General features: G+C 36.3%; 1 protein-coding gene across 1 annotated transcript in view; it reads left to right on the top strand.

Annotated features, from left to right (window-relative positions):
* Positions 1-21,193, top strand: part of LOC109063164 (neurobeachin-like protein 2) — a 59,121-nt gene that overhangs the window by 20,692 nt on the left and 17,236 nt on the right. Inside the window, 20 exon segments of the mRNA XM_042740720.1 lie at positions 2,397-2,480; positions 3,295-3,393; positions 4,524-5,155; positions 6,162-6,294; positions 6,880-6,999; positions 7,085-7,427; positions 7,529-7,611; positions 9,795-9,887; positions 10,091-10,262; positions 11,776-11,909; positions 12,845-13,004; positions 13,180-13,282; positions 13,389-13,539; positions 14,357-14,515; positions 14,633-14,792; positions 14,877-14,965; positions 16,062-16,751; positions 18,158-18,333; positions 18,956-19,112; positions 19,627-19,773. Coding sequence (XP_042596654.1) covers positions 2,397-2,480; positions 3,295-3,393; positions 4,524-5,155; positions 6,162-6,294; positions 6,880-6,999; positions 7,085-7,427; positions 7,529-7,611; positions 9,795-9,887; positions 10,091-10,262; positions 11,776-11,909; positions 12,845-13,004; positions 13,180-13,282; positions 13,389-13,539; positions 14,357-14,515; positions 14,633-14,792; positions 14,877-14,965; positions 16,062-16,751; positions 18,158-18,333; positions 18,956-19,112; positions 19,627-19,773 — 3,885 coding nt within the window.

Raw genomic sequence — 21,193 nt, 5'->3', positions numbered from 1 at the left:
TAAAAATTAACCATGACAGACGATTTACAGCCCAGTGCATCGAAGTGATGATCAGTAATTATTTGTAGCACAGCCTGTGTGTTTCCGTCCTGTGATGAAATCTAGGTTCTGCGTCATATGTTTGTATGTGGTCACAGTCGGTCTGGGTAAGATGGGTGGTTTTTGAGTGTGTTGTAACTAGGCATTATGTTGTGTAATGAGGATTTCGCAGACCTTCTCTTTTTCGTCTATTACCTTTTCATTACTTTTTGCTCGATCTGTCAGTAAGTTCAATTTCTGCTTGCTTGTTTTATCTCTGACTCACTTGTGTTCGTGTGTTTGTGACGCTGTGTGTGTGTGACTGTGTGTCTGTCCTGCAGCTATATCAGAGTAACAGGTTTAAGGTGGAGTGTGAGGGCCAATGTGACCTCACTACACGTTTGCTCACAGAGGCTGAAGTGGAGCAGGTACTTTCCCTTCACCGCTGATCCGTGTGGCGTTCGTCAGCAGGAAACCCACTCTTCACTTGACTGACACAAACACAGACACGCAGATGCAGACGCATACACAGACACACAACTGCTGACTGAGCAACATTAGATTCTGCATAAACAGCGTGCAATGTTGTCTAGGTGAATATACAGTAGCAAAACATCTGCATGTTGTCGGTGCATGTGCCAGTTAGTGACACAGTTGACTTAAATGCAATGAAAAACATGAAACCTTAAAACATTATGATGTCATTATTGTACCATGCTAGTTGGATATGACATGATGGTACTATTGTGTTCTAATATAGTTTATAGATAACATCAATATTTTAGAGGAAACCTGGCGTCAGACTGCTATAATGTCATGTAAAATGATCTAGAATAAGTATGTAGTATGTTATATACTATTATAGTTTTTATTAATATTTTGAATTAGGTTTTGTATTTATATGTACAGTTTTCATTTTAATACTGAGTTTTGTTTGTTCTTTTGTCATTTAATTGGTTTGTGCTTTTTTATATTACTAAATATAATTTAATATAATTTATTTTTATTTCAGTTTTAGTTTGTTTGATTTCAGTTAATAATTGTAATACTTCACTAACTTTGTTCAGTCAGCATTTCTGTTTTTCATCTAATAAATATATTTTATTTTACCTTAGCTTTTTTAATGAACATATTTTGTAATAGTTTTAGTTAATGATAACAATATTGAGATCACATAGTACCATGAAATTACTGTTTGATACCATAGTACCACATAAGTACATTTTTAAAGGTTATTGCAGTGTCAGTACACAGAGTTGGAGGGTGAGGATCCTGCTGGTTGTGGTTTTGTGTGTGTGTGTGTGTGTGTGTGTGTGTGTGTGTGTGTGTGTGTGTGTGTGTGTGTGTGTCTAGTTTGTTGGATGTTGTCTTGCAGTGTGCAGAGTGTTTCTAGATTTGTAGCATGTCTAGTGTAGCTGTGGTGCTGTGGGTGTAACATTTGCTGTGTGTTTCATTTGGTGGTCTTTGGTGGGATATTCGTGGTGGGGTGCTGGTAAATAGAAAAATCTGCTCTACTGTTGCATGTTTTGATCTCTTTAATTTAATTCATAACATGAATTTGTATTCAGTTTGTTTTTAACTGAATCTTGCACTTCAAGGAGAAATGTTCAGAATTCATATCTGCATGCTTCTCATTGAAATTGTTCAATTTAAAGGAATATTTTTCTCAAAACTGTTTATGCTACTGATCAAAGGTTTGGGGTTGGTAAGATTTTTTTTAAGTATTTTTGAAATACAGAGAAATCATTCTAATCTTCTAAATTGGTGTTTAAGAAACATTTCTGATTAGCCTGTTTTAAGGAAAGGGCTTATGCTACATATTTTATTTTATTTTAAAAAAATTTTTGTGGTAACCAAAACCAAATATATATACTTTTTACTTTGGTAATATAAAAGTCTGCCACTTTTGATCAATTAAATGCATCCCTGCTGAATAAAAGTGTTAATTTCTTAAAAATCTTACTGGCACCAAAATGTTGAATGGCAGCGTCATGATTTACTCACCTTAATGTCATTCCAAACCCATATTTTATAGTTATTGTCTGTGGAAAGCAAAAAGAGAAATTATAACAATATTTATAGTGACTATGTATGTGTGTCAAACACTACAATGGTCTAAAACACCATAAATAGAGAATAAAAGTAGCCTGTATGTACTATATTCCAAGTTTTCTGAAACTGCAGGATAACAAAAAAAGCATTTGTCATTGTTTATGTCCGTGTTAAAATCCAAAATGTAACACAAAGCGTCATTGTTTCTTTAAAAAATTCTCCTATGGGCTTGGAAAAACATATTCTTGGGTGAACAATAATCATTTAATACATTAGAATGTAAATATGAACTAAATGATGTGTGTATTTCGCATATGTGTATGTAGGTCTGGGAAAAGGGCTCTGACTGCATCACAGTACACGCCATTCGAGTTCTTACCGCCATAATGAGCAACTCGCCCTCTGCCAAGGTATGACACGTCATCGACTCATGTCTTCCACCTCCTCTCATCTCGTACCTTATGCATGTTTCTCCTAAAGTCTTTGAAAGGTCAGCTTGCAGACGTCTCTCGTCTTATCAGCGTGATAAGTCAAAGTGCTTGTGCAAGATAAATGTGCCCCTTATGCCTGTGTGGATAATCTTATCAGCACATTTGATGTGGTTCTGCAGAACCAGGTCACCCATGGTGACATTACGAAATGCGCTTCCTCCTTTATTTTATGGCACTTCCTGGGTTATTCGTGAGGTTCAAAAGTATCATGATCCCATGTCGTGTTTTTTGTTTATTATTAGTGTATTTAGGTTTCTTTGTACCAAAATGCAATATCATGATATAGATTTCATAACATTGTTGAGTTTTTCTCTTTTTACTGCTACTTCATGTACAGTAAATGTCCGTGTTTACGTCTTCACTGTTGGGTTAAATATAGTTTGTGCCGCCCCGTTCTTCAAAAACACCCTCTTTGCAAAGTAAACATTATACTGTGACACGACTATGAAGATTTATGGTTATGTTTTCTCTGTTTTTGCAGGGCAGTTTCAATATATAATCTGGGTGGCCTTGCATTGTGAAAGCTATTTACATAGTAGACTTTCTAATTGGACTTAAATTTGAAGTTTTTCACGATATCCCCTTTAATATCCTGATTTCATGCGAAAACGTTTCTGTTTTGTATAATACCTTTTGTTTTTTGGTTTATTTTGGGGAACAGGGTGGTAAAAACACTCGTTGTATTGCGTGCTTGGTCAGTTGTAATGTGGTTTTGTGTGGTTTGTCTTCCCAGGAGGTCTTCAAGGAGCGGATTGGCTACTCACAGTTGTTTGATGTGTTGAAAAGTCAAGGACAGCCCACCAAAAGACTCCTGCAGGAGCTGATGAACATGGTGAGTCAGAAGAAACTGTGAGTGTAACTACTATCACAGACGGTGTGACCTACATTTCCTTCCTTTTTGACATTTAGGCAGAAATGTGTAAGTTTTTTTTTTTTAACCAATAAAGTAAATAGTACTTTGTAACCATATTATTAAAATGACACACTTTCATGTGAGTCTCCAATCAGTAGCCTATTACAAGTGGGCTCATTTTACATGGAGAGGGTCCCTTCATGGGGGCGGACATTTCTAAACTAAAGTTGAAGAACCAAAATTACTAAAAGTGAAAATAATAAAAACAAAACTGAAAGTATAATTTTTTTTTTTTTTTCAGGAAATGTAAAAGGTAGATTTTTATCCCTAAGAAAAATTTTATTATAATTACATTTATTTCATTTTTTTTAAATCACTGTTTAATTAAAAAAAAAAAGGAATTTTATGTTTAGTTTTTTCACCCTGCTGTACTGAAAATATAACGCACCGTGACGTCAGAAACAAGGTACGTACCAAACCGCAATGTTTGTGTACTGTTACACCCCTTATAATAATAATAAAACTGACAAAAATAAAGATTTATTAAACTTAAATGTAATATATATATATATATATATATATATATATATATATATATATATAAACTAATTAAAAATATTATGAAATAATTTAAAATATAAGAGAAAATTTAGTTAGTTGCCAGACCAACTATTTAATCTAATTAATTGAAGTTGATATACTAAAATGACTCAAACTAAAAGTGAAAATAACTAAAAACGAAAATAAAAAATAATTACAAAAATAAATAGACCTATTTAAAAAAACAAAATACACAACAAAATTACTAAAATAGAATAACTAATTTAAGATTAAAAATGAAAACGTAAAATATAAAAATAAAAACAAAAACAAATTTGAAATAAATACTATAATACTTTATTAATAGTACTTAAATAACACTGATTTTCATACTACACATATGCATGCTTATAAAACATACTTATTAATGGTCAACAAGTAAGTTTTTCATCATATGCGGTACGTTTTTCAGGATAATGACTGAGAATCGCCATACTTAAAAAAATGTGTATTCTCATAGCATCACTTTTTGCTCTGTCCATCCCCTGGTCCCTTGTTGTTTCTCTCAGGCTGTTGAAGGAGAGCATTCCCAGGCCATGCAGCTGGGCATCAGTAACGAACAGACTTTGCTTCTGCTGCTGCAGTGGTTGCCTGATCTGGGCTCTCGCTCTCTGCAGCTGCTGGTGTCCCAATGGCTGGCGGCCGTGTGTCGAGGAACTCTGTCCTGCCGCACCGTAGCCGTTGAGGCGGGCTTAGTAGGCGCTTTGCTGGAGGTGCTGTCCGAAGCCCCGGAGCGGCTCGACCGGCAGTGTTCCGATGCTCTCTTGGGCTTGCTTCAAGACTTGGGATCTCTTTCTCTACGGCCCTGTGAACTGAAGAGTCTGCTGAAGCTCTTGCGGACCGAACCTGGTGCACCCCCTCACCCGTACTGCGGGCGTGTGGTAAGGGTGCTTTCGGCCATGGCCGCTCGCAGAGAGGGTGGATGCAGCGCCTTGCAGTATTTTGACCTTACGCCCCCTATGGCGGGTATTATGGTGCCGGCTATACAACGCTGGCCAGGAAGCGCGTTTGCTTTCCACGCTTGGCTGTGCCTCAACACAGACTTTCCTCCTCCTCAGCACCACTACTCAGAATCTCACCTGACAAACCCAGATAATATGGTTCGAATGGCTAAGGGACCACGTAGGAAACAGCTTTACAGGTATTCTCATGATAAATGGGTGTTATAATAAAAATGTCATCATCTACTGTACAGAAGTCAATGTAATATGCTATTTTCGGTGCTCAGGAAACATTTATTTTTATAATCAAGGTTGAACTATTTAAGTATTAATTAGATTATATTTTTAAATCAATAGTTTTAAATGCGATAGGTGATTTGAGGCATAACATCATTATGTATTATTTAAATGTTTGTGTAAATATGCATATTGTGCATCTGCAGTATTTGATCATTTCCATTTATCTGTAATCAATAAGTACTACTTACAAAGGAATTGTTCACCCAAAAAGGAAAATTTTGTGATCATTTACTCACACTCATGCCATTCCAAGCCTGTATAAGTTTCTTTTTTGATCACAAAAGAAGATATTTTAAAGAATTTTGAATGTTGGTCCCTATTTACTTGGGAAAGAAATACTATGGAAGCCAATGGGGACCATCAACTGTTTGATTAGCAGCATTCTTCAGAATATCTTATTGTATGTTTATCATAAGAAAGAAACTCATACAGGTTTGGAGCAGCATGTAAATGATCAAATATTTGGTGTTAGCTATCCCTTTAACATTAACAACAATTTTACTACTGATGTTTGATTCAGAGATGACATTAAAATATGTCTTAGAACTCATGACTGCAGTTAAACATAGAATAATTGCAAAGCGCTGATTAAAATCATAGCTATAACTTTCTTTTGCCGTTAAAATAGTTCTGTGTCAGGATTTACTAAAGAAAAGTCTAGTGAAGAATTAGCACTGAAAAGGCTTGGTTATGGTTATTTTTGTGCCTGACCTTATTGAATATGCATTTGTAGGAGTTTCCCTTTCAGACTCAGAATTTATGGGAGGAGAATATTAAAATGAATCACGCAATGTGATTTGCTAATGTTTGCGCTCCTCAAATTACTGGTATTTGCGCCATTATTCAATGCCCATTTGTTTTGTGTGTACTTATACCTTTAAAAGCTGTATTGTGTCCTGTGTGTAGTTTCTTCACAGCAAGCGGAACTGGATTTGAAGCTTTTTTCACCACAGAAGAAGTTCTGGTGGTGGCAGTATGTACTAAAAAGGAATACATGGCCGTTTCCCTGCCAGAACACCCATTCAATGACTGCGCCTGGGTTAGTGACATTACAGACAACTCACACACACATTAACATAGATAATTTAAGGAAGAAAAGACAGAACACTTGTATGAAAATAAATAAAGAACCCCCTTTCTGTTTACAAAATGTCAGTCAGCTTTTTTATAGAAGCGTCACATGTATTTTTCTTTTAATGCAGAATTAGCTTTAGCTTGACTAGCCTCTTTAGCTTGATTTCAGCTAAAGAATCTTACTTTATGATATCCAAAGTTGGATAAAGTTACTTTTAAAAGTAATGCGTTACAATATTGCATTACTATGTAACGAACTGCATTACTTAGTTACTTTTTGTGGAAAGTAATGCATTACGTTACTTTTGTGTTACTCTGTCTTACCTTGGCTGGGCTTGCTTATTTGTTTTTTAATAACAAAAAATATATATTTTTTCGTTATTCCGTTACTTATTTGAAAAAATAACTCAGATATTTTGTTGTGAATCTAAATTAATGCTTTACTTTACTAGTACTTAAAAAAAGTAATCTGATTACATTCATGATATCATTGTAAGATTTTGATTCTGTATTCAGAGTCTTATTCTTCCCCTTCTTTTCTTCGCTCTAGCATTCAGTAGCCATTGTTCACATTCCTGGCCGTCGGCCCTTTGGACAGAATGTGGTCACTGTTTATGTGGATGGAGTGCAGTGTAAAACAGCACCCCTGCGCTTTCCTTCTCTGAACGAGGTAAGTAAATGTTATTGTCTGCAGGAGTTGGATTTATTATAAACATGTTTTGTTTCATTGGTCTGTTGTTCTCTCAACATTTCAGCCGTTCACTTCCTGCTGCATTGGATCAGCTGGTCACCGGACCACTACCACCATGACTACCTCTCCGACTCTGCCCAACCCGTCCCACTCGCCCTCAGAGATGGCATTTGCAGCACATTCTGGGCCACCCACCCTTGCACGTTCCCAGTCCTTCCCTGCATCCTTTGCAGCAGCCACAGGGGGTCGGCCAGGTTTGAGTCGGGACAGTCCGGTCCACACAATCCCGGCAGGGCTGCAGGACACTGCGTGGGGCTCTCCTTCATCACTGGGCGGCCTTTTAGCCACGGTGTTCATCTGCCATGAAGCTCTGCAGCCTGCTCAGGCACGAGCCCTGTTCATTGCAGGTATAAATGAGACATCCACCACATTCATAATGCAGAAAATCACATTTCCATCCAAAAAGAAACTAGCGTTAATGAAAGTCTATCTCTGTTTCACTTGGCAGGTCCCAATAATGTTTCTTTATTCAAAGCTGATGGTGAACCTTCAGAAGTCAACAGTAAACTACTGTTATACTACACCCCACAGGTAATTCTTTTCAGTGATCCATCTAATACATACACATACGCACATTACAGCAGGAGTCGCTTCCCCTGAGCCCACTGACTTTTAACAGACCCCCTAAATCATGCGGTGGGTTTGGTGGGGGGTAATTGAGAATGAATGGGGGAAAGTCACATGCAGGGTTCCTACGGGGTTTGGAAAAGTATGGAATTTGATTTAAGAATTTAATGAAAATAAATTTATTGTAAAAGACGTCAAAGTCAAAATACTGAATGAATTCAAAGTGCACTTTTTCATTATGCAAAATGCAGGTTTTTGGGTTTCTTCTCACAATATTCTTAGCACCATATTACATAGCCTTAAGGACTTTTGCAAAAAATAAAATATTTATAGACTTTTATGTTTGCACGAGAAATCATTTAACTTTGCATATAGGACAGAGCACACTGAGCCACCTATTGTGCCATGCCATCTTTTTTTTTTTTTTGTATAGTACCAGTCTTTCTTATAAACCCTTGAACTTGGCAGTTTTTTTTGCCATCAGCCCATTTCATGTCATGGTTTCTGTGCCCCCACGGAGGATATGTTAAATTGTACAATAGTCCTTGATATCACAGGTACTACCCTAAGAAAATAATAATTTTGAGCAAGTAGATTTCTATTTATTCATGTACATCCATTCTGTTGTTTTATGCAAAGTAAGATGGCAGTGATGCACGAAGGAAATAGGTTATATAAAACTAGAATTTGTAATGTGTAAGCACTAAAAATTTTTTTGTTATTTTTTATTTTAAGGGCTCTGTATATTAATGTCACTCACAAAAAAAATGAATGCACTGCAAAAAATGATTTTCGTAGTATTTTTGTCTTGTTTTCTAGTATAAATATCTAAACATTCTTTGATCAAGATGCATTTACTGTACAAGTAAAGAATAAGATAATTTTTCGTACCCCATTGGCAGATATTTTTGCTTGTATGAAGGAAAAACTTCAAGAAAGGAAAAACTAAATTTTTATTTTTTTTACAGAAAGCAAGACATAATATCTTAAGTCATTTTACTTGTACAGTAAATTCATCTTGATTCAAGAATTTTAGATATTTATAATAGAAAACAAGACAAAAACCATAAGAGAATCATTTTTTTGCAGTGTGAAAAAAAACCTGGGAAAATAAAGATATTTACAGATGACTACTATATACCACATATAATGCTGAAAAAAATCTTAAATTATTTATATTAAATATGGTCAGAAAATCTACTGAGAGTTTTGGAAATTTGAGACTGGAAAAGTATGGAATTTTGAAATGGAAAATATATAGGAACCCTGCACATGAGAGGAGACAATGCCTTCATCATGATATGATTGGATATGACTGGTTTTGATTGGCTGTGATTGGTTCATGCGATAAATCCCACCTCTTGTGCATTCTGCGTTTGCGAGTCAGTCTGAATAAACAATATAATATCATTAATGGGAAGACTCATTTAAAAAAAAGTAAATAAACCTCTCACACACTTAGATATAACTACATTGTAACATCAAAACAAGACTTAAAAGGACATGAAAACATGATCTGTAGGATTTTTTAGTGAGTAATCAGCTTAATGAAATTCAAAGTAAATCTCCACGTATGTGACCAGTAATTACCAAACTTTGATGACTGATGATCTAAAAAATACAAAAAAAATAGTTAGAAGTTACCTTAAAAAGAATAGCTGAACATAAGTTCATAAATAATATATATTGTTTAAACTGAGTTATTTTGGAATAAATGTAAAATAAATGTAAAACACTAACTTGATGAGATTCATACTTGGCTTTAATAAATAGAATATTGATGACATTGTTAATCTAAATTGTAAAAGTGGGACACAAATGTACTTTTGATAACTTTAAATTAGTTGTTTTTAATGTATTTGCATCAAAAACTATTTTAAAATATTTATTTAGTTTTTCTTTACCTTCTATTGGGATACAGTTAAAGATAAGGTTTAAAGGTGGGTCAAGGGTTCGGAATAGGGGCGAAAGTCTAATTATAGATGAGACTACAGAAATTAATTAAAAATAAAATTACAGGAAGGTATTTTTAAATGCACAAACAATTACAATGTAAAAACATGTATGTAGGCAATAAGTGCATTGTATCAAATGGTTAATTTAAAGATAAGTCTTGTGCACATTGTCCACATTCTTTTGTCTTGTAGGCCTTTAAGATCCAGATCTGTGTGGATTTGTCCCCCAACCATCTTTACGATGGCAGGCTTACTGGTCACAGAGTGGTGAACTGGGACGTCAAGGTGTGTATCTGTCACCGAGCTTCATTGTCTTTTAAGATCAGAATGATTCATCTTGTTGTGACATCACTACAGCCTTTTGTGTGTGCCAGTGTTGGGAAATGTGTGTATTCAACACATACTTCTAGAACAAAACTCATAATCTCATACATCCCTGCAGGAGCAGTAATTGTTAATTATGTTTTATTATCTTGTCTTGCGTGTAGGATGTTCTGAGCTCAGTTGGTGGCATGGGAGCTCTCCTGCCCCTGCTGGAGCAGGTGTGTTTACTGGACCAGGGCGAGACTGTAGGTCAGGAGACTTCAGATCTTCTCGGGCCAGAGCTCACGTCCTGCAGAGGCCCTGCCGGCATGCTGCTGCCACTGGGGAAGTCATCCGGTCAGTAGTCTCTCAGCTGTGACACATTGGTAGCAACATGTCTGATTCCAATCCCTCTCTGTCTTCCCATAATTCATGTCCATATATGCATCAAATAAAAAGCATTAGCCTAAAAGTATAAACAGATTCTGCTGTAGTTTCTGTAAATTGAATGTACAAGTAAGTCTCAAAAAACTGACAAGTTTGAGTCATATTTCACTCCAAAACCAATTTGCATGGACATTAAAGTCATGATAAAAAAGTAGTGGCGACAGATCTTTTCTTCTATATCCTGAAATAACAAAAGAAAGGCTGGGGACTTGGTTGTAGCCATCAGTTGGTGCCTGGATTTTGAGATTTCAGAGTTACTTGCAGCTGATTGTGGAGGGGCAGGTTTAATGGACCGAATGATTGCGGTCCTGCATACATCACCAAAAGCAAGTCTGAAGTTTTCACCAGAAGTTCGAGTTGTGATGTTTTGATTAAACATGATAAGGTCAAAATAAAAAAGTCAAAAATGAAAGGCATGCATAACTTTACATAGCAGTTGTCAAATATTAAATGTTCCGCTACTTCCGTTTTCTATATATATATATATATATATATATATATATATATATATATATATATATATATATATATATATATATATATATATATATATATATATATATATATATATATATATATGCATCTCAATAAATAAGAATGACGTGGAAAAGTTCATTTATTTCAGTAATTCAACTCAAATTGTGAAACTCGTGTATTAAATAAATTCAATGCACACAGACTGAAGTAGTTTAAGTTTTTGGTTCTTTTAATTGTATTGAGATATATATAATGGAAAATGAAGGTTATTATTGTAATAAACTAAGACTAAAAACAAAAATTAACAATTAAAATAAATAAAAATAGTTGTATTCCAACTAGTTGCCGAGACATTTCTCATTTTCATTTAGTTTAAGCTGAAGCACTAAAATAACAAGTAAATAAACTAGAACTAAAGACAATATGGACGTATTTTAAAACTGTAAAAGTATATAGACATTTAAAAAAAAAAAAAAAAATGACACTCATAAAACGCACAAAACTGTTTCAAAATACTAGCAAAAGCTATAATAGATTATCAGTTATACTAAAACAGCACTGGGCAAAATATGGTTTTAATATTTGTTAGGATAGTTTTTTTTTTTGACAGTTACGTTAACAGTAACAGCTTGTTATCTGGCTTTTTAGAGCTGCTTTGCGCATTTATGGTGTAAATTCTTCTGTAATTGCAGTATGAGTCACCATTGATGTTTTTTGAGCACACTGTTTGTGATTCATAAAGTTGTGTTTGAGTGATTCTACATGTGTTTGTATATGCCTGTGTGAGATGCAGCAGGTGAGTTTTTCATGTTTTTTGTGTTCTGCAGTTGAACTTTATATCACCTTTGGCTGTTGATTGCCCATGCAATGCCGTTGCAGCAATTTGTCAATGTTACGCTTTGCTAATGTGAAACTGATTGCTGCTTTGTGTGTGTATGTGTGTTAGAGGGCCGTTTAGAGAAGAACAGCGTAGCAGCGTTTTTGCTGATGATTAAGAACATGCTGCGCAACCATCCGGCCAATCAGGAGAGTCTGCTTCAGTGCCACGGGCCGCCCATCATCGGAGCCATGCTCGGCAAGGTACGCGCACACACACACACTGGTGAATAGAGAGGGCGTCTGGACGTCTAACAGGACATATTGGTGTATGTGTCTTCAAGGCGTAGCATCCTGTTAGGAAACACTTGTGTTAACAGTCCCATGATATTGCACAATACACACACAACCGTAGTTTCTCATGCATTAAGGTTTTATCTGGTGCCAGGAATCTTTAAAGAAATGAGTAAGCGAGGTTTGAGTGTCTGACGTAAACTCATTCAAGTTCACACGTTTATCACAACAGCATGTTCAAACATCTATGACATTTAACACATAATCAATATGAAGGTTTTAAATAGAGGCTGTTAGATTAGATCAGATCAGATACTAGGCATGTAATATTAAGCAGATAATTTGATGAGACGTTGATAAGTAAAAATGATATCTATGCCTCTGTTACAGGAACTGAAGTTCATAGAAACAGATGCTGATATATTTCTGATCTGTTGTAAGATCATTAGGTTTAGCAGTGGCTTTTATTGTTCCACAAAATTAAAAGTCATATCTGATTTGCTTTTGATGTGCTGTGACTTGACAGTCTTGTAAAGTCCTTTGAAGAGAGTTTCTCGGGTTTGAGAGTTGAAAAGTAGACACACACACACACACACTCGTAGTTATATAAGTATACCATCCTCAGGCTTAAAACATGGGCTGTCAATTAAATGCATTAATGTAGGACAAGTATTGAATTTAATTAAATTAAAATACATAGTAGTTTACCATTATAGTTATAATAATAGTTATTTTATAAGAATGTTTATTAATATGTACACTATCATTTAAAAGTTGAACATTTCATTGTCAGCTCAGCACATATCAAATTGATCATCATATAATTTAAATAATTGGATTATGTATTTTAATTGATTGATGGCAAAACACTTCATCTCCTGTCTCGCATTCTTTTTCTCCCTTAGGTTCCCAGCAGTATGATGGACATGAGTGTATTGATGGCCTGTCAGTTCCTGCTCAAGCAGGTGTCCAACGAGGGCAACAACGCCCTTCTATCACAGCTGTACCAGTACCTGCTCTTTGACTTCAGAATCTGGAGCCACAGCCACTTTGCAGTCTGCCTGGGTAAACAACCAAAACACATTACAATTGCATTGGCCATTGTTTTTTTGTTATTCAAATGCAAATAATAACCAGGTCCTAAAGGAAAAATTTACGCTAAAAGTGAAAATCCATTCATACCTGATTATTTCATTCCAAATCCTTTTATCTGTATGCCTGTATTTGTGTTGGTTTGTAGGTCATGTGCAGTACCTTGCCACCATCATCAATGAAGGCAAGCTGAAGACTCGTAAGAGGTATGGTGTTCAGTACATCCTGGACTCAATTCGGACACACTACAGGTACGTTCAGAACTGAGAAGTACTATTATGATTTTGCTTGGAGATCTAAGAAAATATATAAGGAAATATTTAGTGTGGATGAAAGATTTTCTTATTGTGTCCACAGTGTGGAGAAGGATGGCAGTCCTCTGTCTGATGAGAGGCGGACAGTGCAGATCTCTCTTTTCGCTCTGCTGAAGGACCTTCTGAAATCTCCCACTGCTGAGGAGCTGCACAGTGTACTAGCCTACGCTGCTATAGTGCAGGACGAGCAACAGGTGACCCACACAAACACAAACTTGCTCTGTTCCAAAACCTAGTGTGTTCCTTCTAAAAATGCATGCAGATAGCTATCTAGCTAATTAATTAATAGCTTGGCATGTCATGGATTACACAGCAGTTTGGTTTGTCACTTTCATGATGGTTTCATATTGTGTGTTGGAATATGAAAGGTTTTGAGCTCGTCCACTTTCGACTACTTCCAGAGGAAGTTGAAAACGTATTTGATTGGAATTATTTTTATTTAATGTAGACACTCATGTGGTCAAACGCACTCACTGAATACTGTCCTAATTCTTAAAAATTATGGGATGTGTTGTTGAAGTGTGCTAACTAGATGGGATTTAAATTTGCTGGCTGAAATTGTAAGTTGGGTTTGAAGGTGAAAAATTTCAGCCTGTTTTCTTAAGATGCTAGATTCTAACATAAACCCACAGTGTTCGGCGTAGTTTCACAGCTATTAGAACAAAAATGAAAGTTGCGACTATGAATACAAATACACAGTATTATATCAAAAGATCAGAAGAGGCCCATACATACATACACCCAGCCAGCCATAGACTCTCCCCTCAAAGAAATAAGGAAAGTGGCCAAAAGTGGGCAAAAGGGAGATTAAAACAGCAGGTGTAAATGGGAATGTGTCTTCATTGTCTACTTGTGATCTGATCAGCCAAAGTGCATTTTAATACCAGGTATGTTAATTTTTAATTAATTAATTGATACCTTTTTCAGTCCATGTGTTGTTTCGTATTATGGTGATATTCTGGTAAGGCTGGAGCTCGCTAATTGCTGACTGAATGTTCTCCTTCTCTGTAGGTGATCAGTATTCTGGATGTGTTACACACTGTATTGAGAAGTTCTTCATCTCCACGTGAGCAGGCTGTGACGGTTCTTTTGGAGCAAAAGGTGGAGCAGCTCTACTGTCTGCTGCTTAAAACCAACTATGGAGACGAGGCTCGTGAGAGAGTTTTCAGGGTGAGAATAAGCTTGTACTTGGCATTACAGTAAGGCATGTATTGAGATGAACTTTTAAAACCAAAAACGATTAGATCAGTATCTTTCAGAGTGATATGAACATGTGTTCTGCCGCAGGTCTTGTATAAAGTCCTGAAGAGTGAACGTATACCTGAGCGCAGTAAGATGCGCATCAAGCTCAAGGACTCTGGCTACCTTGGGCTGGTCTGCTCCTTTGGTGATGTCCCCATCACAATGGTGACTGTACGCTGTCTGTATGAGCAGGTGCTTGCCACAGGTAAACTGAAGAATAGGTGGATTGCAGTTTTCAGGTTTAAACTTCAGGTGTTGATTGGTCTGTTTTGTTGTTTATTTGGTGCAGAACCCACTCCTAATTTTAGAGACCTGTTGGCAGTGGCATACCTGTCCCATCGTGCTGACCTCAGCGTCCGACTAGATATCTGTCGTAAGGTGAGTGACTGATGACAAACTGATGAAAGACCAGCCTAAGATGGTTGGCTGGCCTTACCTGGTCTTCCAGTCTGGTCATAGCTGGTTTAGCAGACTTGTTTTAGAGGGGTTTTGACCACTTCTTTATCTGGTAAGTCTTGGCTGTGAAACCAGCTAAAACCAGATAAATACTAGTTTGGCAGGACTGGAAGACCAGCTTGATTGGGTTAAACCAGATACATCCAGCTTAAACCAGCTAAGACTAGCCAACCAGCTTCAACCAGTATTAATGATAAGCTTATTTTATGGAGTGTCGGACTTTGAAAACAGTTTTTTCAGTTAGACTTTGGTTAGCAAACTTGCTAAGAGCTAGCATAGTGCTAACTGGTTGGAATGACTTTTGCATTGCTACGATATCAAGATAACAAGCTATGTTTTTGATCATGCATTACAAATGTATACAAAAAGGGATAAGATTGTGTTTTCATTTAGCCTATGGCTAGCAAGCTTGCTAACAGTTTAGCGTACTGCCTTCGCATAGCGTTAACTGTGCACTTTAGGTAGAGTCAGAAATCTCATAATTCTGAGTAGCCTACATGAATCATACTTCTGATTGCAAAACACAAGATTCTAGATAATACACAAGTTATCTAATTGTGACATGGATAGGGATGTGTCAATTTAGCAGAAACACTGATCTGTAATATAGATGAATTACTCAGTAAACAAACAATTCACTCACCGGTTACTGATATGAATTAGTCTAATGAACCCTTCACTAATGAATCACTGCATCTGTCATTTTGAAAGAGTCTTTACTGATTCAGCAGCTGACTCACTCAGGTTCAGATCATATCAGGTTCACATGTCCAAACAAAAGCTAATCTCTCATTTCACCCATTCTACCCATTTTAAAAATATTAAACTTGCTTTACCTCAAAATAAAGTCCATCTGACATTCACTTGCAAAATGCAACACAAAGATAGAGCATTTAAAACACTTTGAAGCAAAACAAAACCCATTTCTAAGCATACATGTTGTGAATGGTATGTTCTTGACTAAATGATTAATAAATTAGTAAATTAACATTTCTCTCTCCCTCTTTCATCCCTGTAGCTCTTCCACTTGATCTACTCCAATCAAGAGTATGTGAAGCAGCTCGCTCGTCAGTCAGGCTGGCAGGATGTTCTCACCAAACTCTACATCAAAGAATCGTACGAGTCTCGCATTCTCAGCCAATCCAATTCTTTTTCCAGCCCCACCAACTCGCTGGACCCCATTCTTTCCAGACCCGTCTTCCATCGCGAGGACAGCGTAATGGAGGACACTCAGCAGAACGTCTACATTTCCCTCACTGCCCGCCATGAAGAGGAGTACGAGGAGGAGGAAGCTCAGGATGCGTCTGAGGGCTACTCTGACCTCTCCCAGTCTCCCCCGTCAGCCGGACAACTCAAAAGCGATTCCTTGCACTTCAAGCCATTTGACTCCGGAGAACAAAGCAGTCATTCGTCCACCCTGTCCAACACTGTGGACAATTCATCGTCGTCCCGTCTGCTGGAAGAAGAGGAAAGCGTGTACCAGCCACTCTCACCCTTCAGCTCACCCTTTGAGCTTGAACTAAGCCTTCAAAAAGGACCCCAGACACTTGTGGGTAGCCAGCCAGAGACCCCCTCTCCTCTGGAGCACAGTAAGAGCTTCCCAGGCATGAGGCCGCGCAAGAGCTCCAGTCTGTCCAATGTCCTGGACGACACAAGCTACACCACCGAACGTCCTACAGACACCATCTCAAACACATCCAACCCACAGGTACATGTTAACTGGGGGTGGGCGACATGACCAAAATCTTTTTTTCACAATAACGATATATATATATATATATATCGTAATATAGTTATTTTTGCTTTAAATAAGGTCTGTATGAAGTCAAAATTTTTGATACCATAGAAATTGTCTAATTCTTGTCACTAGTGGTAATTTTACAAAAAAACTAATGAATAGCCTAAATAAAAAAAAAACTATTAAATAAGATACGAAACTAATTACAGAAATGCTACACACATTGTATAAAGTATCAAATGTATGAAATACTATATATTCTTTGCTGTGCAAATTAAATATATATATTTCTTATTATTAAAGCTACAAAAGTGATTTAATCAAGAGCAGTGAGAGATTTTCTATCTCTAACATGAATGACAGACAGCAGCAATATTAGACTGCTGTCACTTTAAGAGCTGCCCAGATCCAATATCCAGGTGTTTTCTTTCTCAGCTGTTTGCTTCACAATTACTGTTTACACAAGGATACTTGCAAATACGGCATTTTGACACATACAAATGTGTATATTAAACCATATAAGTCACAGCAAAAATAAAAATAAATAACGTTCAATACCCCCTCGCACATTGAGCACCATCTTCACGTATATAGCGTAATGGTTTTCTTTTGCTGCTGATTGTGTTTCAAGGCATAACATCACTTGTTTTTAAACCGCAATGCCTAGTGCAAACGATGTTTTCATGACCACGTAGCACAGCAATGTTGCGTGAGCATGCAACTGCCATAGAGACGATAGAGTCCAAATCCTCCACCGGTTGACACATTTCTACCGGTTAATCGTGCTGAACACTTGCTCACTTGTTGTCACTCACTCATTCAGTGGATTGTATTAGTAAAGTAATGTAGGGAACCGTAAATATAAAAGTTGAGGGGGTGATTGCAGAATGTAGCTCCTGAGACAAGATAACTACAGACACAGCAGACTGAGACTGAGGGTGTAATTAAAGACAAAATGAGAAGCAAGGTCAAAGTAAATGGTAACACTTTATTCTATATTTATGATCATATTAATTACTTATTCTTAATGGCTTTATTATTAAGTTTTTTTAAGATGCAAATTAGGAGTTTATTGAGGGAAAAGTCATATTTAATAGCGAATAAGTGTTCCCTATTCTGAAGTGTTACCAAGTAAATTTATAAAATTAAGTAAATTAATAAAATATAATCTAATAAGCTCTATGGACAGTTTTATAAAGAATATACATTCCTTTACTTATGCCAAATCCTAAAATATGTTATTAGGCAGAAATTTTAATAATAAAAAAATCCTTTTCTTGTAAATGCAAACAGCTGGAAAAGGGGGCCCTCAAAAATTGTGTATTACTTTAATAACTTTGTTCGCTGAAAACTTTCCTCTCTATCTCCCCCATTAGGCTCCCGAGGAGGAGTTGTGTAACCTGCTGACGAACATCGTATTCTCTGTGCTGTGGAGCGGCACTGAGGGGTCTGAGGATGTGATATGGAGAGAAAGGGGTCAGGTGTTCTCTGTCCTCACCAAGCTTGGCTCATCCTGTCAGCTGGTGCGGCCACCTGATGACATCAAACGCAGGTCAGAAACGTAAAACTTTAATGCTTTAAAACTTCAGAGACAATGACAACTCATAAAAAATTGAGAAAGAAGGCCCTGCATTAACAATTCCCCTGTCCCAGAGAGATGAAATGAAGACTGACATCTTTTCAGACTACTGAACTTTGAAGATTAACTTTTTGGAATTGGATGAACCTTGAACAATCTCCTAACCCTCCTGAAGTATTTTTTTTATTAGTAGGAGTGTGGGTGTGTTTTTAAATTTTAATTGAATTGGAAGAATGGTGGTCTTTTTTTTTTTTTTTGTGTAAAGCTTATTTTTTTCTCCATTATGAGAAAACCTACTGCATTTGAAATCCAGTCGAGATCAGTGTACAGTACATGTATAGAAAGTGTTCTCTGGATTCCTTTGGTTCAGATGAGGGCAGGGTGGTGAGGGCAGATATTCTTTGCGCTACAGTGCTGTTGCTTTTCTTTGGTGTGGCTCCAGCATTGCATCACCATAGAGCTTGTTTTTCTTTAAGTCTTAGGGTGTGTCTGTCTGATGACTTGTTCAAGACATTGTATTCTGTTTGTTTTGCTGCTGCGAACAAATACTATAAGCTTGTGGGAGTGTTACAGATGCATTATGTGTATGTTGTAGTTTGTTGGAGATGATGCTGGAGTCGTCTCTGTCAGATCTGAGGGACTCTCAGGGCGTGTCTCTGCCCCATGTGCCTTCTTTGCTCCGCCTCCTCAGACTGCTCCAGGACTTCCTGTTCGCCGAGGGCACTGACAATCAAACACTATGGAGTGAAAAGGTGGGAAATGGATGGATGTGTTCTCACTCTGATATAATAACTCACACACTCTTATTTCAAAGCCAGCAGAGTTTGAAACAGGAAGTTGAAAGAAATCCACATTTAGGATATTAGGCTGTGCATGCAAATCTAATCAGATTTTTTAAATATGTTAGAAAACCTGTGACCTAGAAAATATTGTTACACACCAAATCCCAAATTATGAAATGAATAAATAAATAAACAAATTTTTTGTTTGTTTTTTGTTCAGAAACCATGGCAATTTTAAACCTTTTGTAACATTATTAATGCATTTACCATCATATTTGATCGATTTAATGAATCCTTGCTGAATGGAAATATTAAGTTATAAATTACCACATTGTATCCTAATATGTACTGTTTATACATGTATGTAATATTGGTTTTAATAAGTGTACAAATTCTTATTTAGGGAAACTTTATTCTGATGTTTTATTGAATACAATATGTTTATTTGTGAATGAGTATAAGAGTGTCTCTATATTTGTGTTAGATTTTCGAGGGGGTGGTGAATCTGTTGGACAGGCTGCAGGCATGGCACACGACCCCTGGGTCAGCGGGGGCTGCTGAGCTCAAAGAGATGTCTCTGATCGGCCTGCGTATCATCACCGGATACATTCAGCAGCAGCAGAACCCACAGGTACACACATATACACCCGTCTTAATAAGAATTTCCAGGGTTGTGTTTTAAAATTCTTCCTCTTTGACATTTAGAAAAGTGTGTTTATTCGCTGATTATGTGGGATGAACTGAACAATTATTATGACAGTTTTAAACTAAAATAAATATAACTCACAGTGTTGAAATTGAACGCTACAGTAGGTATACTCCCTTCTACAGGTATGTTCAGGATTATTAGATATGCCTTTGGGCTATAAAGAGCTTTTTTTGTAAACAGCTTCAGTTCATTCCATTGGAGAGCAGATGTCCATATATGGGTATTTGTTTTTTTTTTTTATCTTTCTCCTCCAGACTCAAACCCATCGCACACTCAAATTAGATCATATCAACTGACTGAAGAACTGACTTACTGTGAGGCAGTCATTTTGACCTTAAGGCTTAACATGACTTTAATATTCATAGAAATTCTGAATTGGATCAAATAATTCACCTAAATGCATCCTTAAAACCATAAATGAGAGTGAGCTCGTAATAACGAGCTGCTGTGCTCACAGGGACTCTATAATAAGCATTTATAAACAAGTGCCACTCAGAGTGAAAGCCGTGTTTCAGAAATAGCCCTAGATAAAGACAAGAGGCAGACAGGAGTAGCTGAACAAGACTAACAAGGGGACATGACACAGGTGTGCTGTTTAACGTGATTTTGAACACTTTGAATCCAAAGGAATAATAGCTTACTGCATCCTGTGCACTATATTAAAAAAGTTGAAAAAATAAAAATAAAAAAAAGGTATAGTCCAGTCCAGTAGTTAGGCAATTATTCTATTAATGTAGTATATTTTTATAGCATATCATATACTGCATCGGGCAAATCTATTAAAATAGCTTTTGTTTATTTAAGTATAGCTGAAACAAAATAAAATGTAAAAATTAGTTAAAAACAAACTTAACCGGAAATTAGAAATGTTGCCTTGACAACTAACTGAAGTGAAATAATTTTGAAATACTAAAATTACTCAATCTAAAACAGAAAATAAAATGTAATTAAAGCAGAGTAGAAAAAAAAAAGTTCTACAAAAATACAAATAAAATTGACAAAAGCACATCATTAATAAGTACTATGATAGTAGTATTATTTATATAATTTATAATACTAAAATAACACTGATGTATCACACTAAAAATGTATACTATAAACTGTAAGTATAGTATATAGTACATAAACTGTATCCATTAAAATGTTTTTATTATGTACTGTGCAGTATGTAGTCAACATTAATCTATTATTGGTAAACTATACTATTTTTATAGTTACAGTATATATAATATAGTACAACACTAATTTCTGTACTATGTCTGGACATCTTCACATTAAAAACATTGTATGAACACTTTAAAATGTTTATTTTTTTAAGTTATAATTAAGTATTATTGCAGTA

Source organism: Cyprinus carpio, chromosome B16 (assembly GCF_018340385.1).
Source record: "Cyprinus carpio isolate SPL01 chromosome B16, ASM1834038v1, whole genome shotgun sequence".
Taxonomy (NCBI): Eukaryota; Metazoa; Chordata; class Actinopteri; order Cypriniformes; family Cyprinidae; genus Cyprinus; species Cyprinus carpio.
The sequence above is the reverse complement of the archived record's forward strand: the minus strand, read 5'-3'. Positions and strand labels throughout refer to the sequence as shown.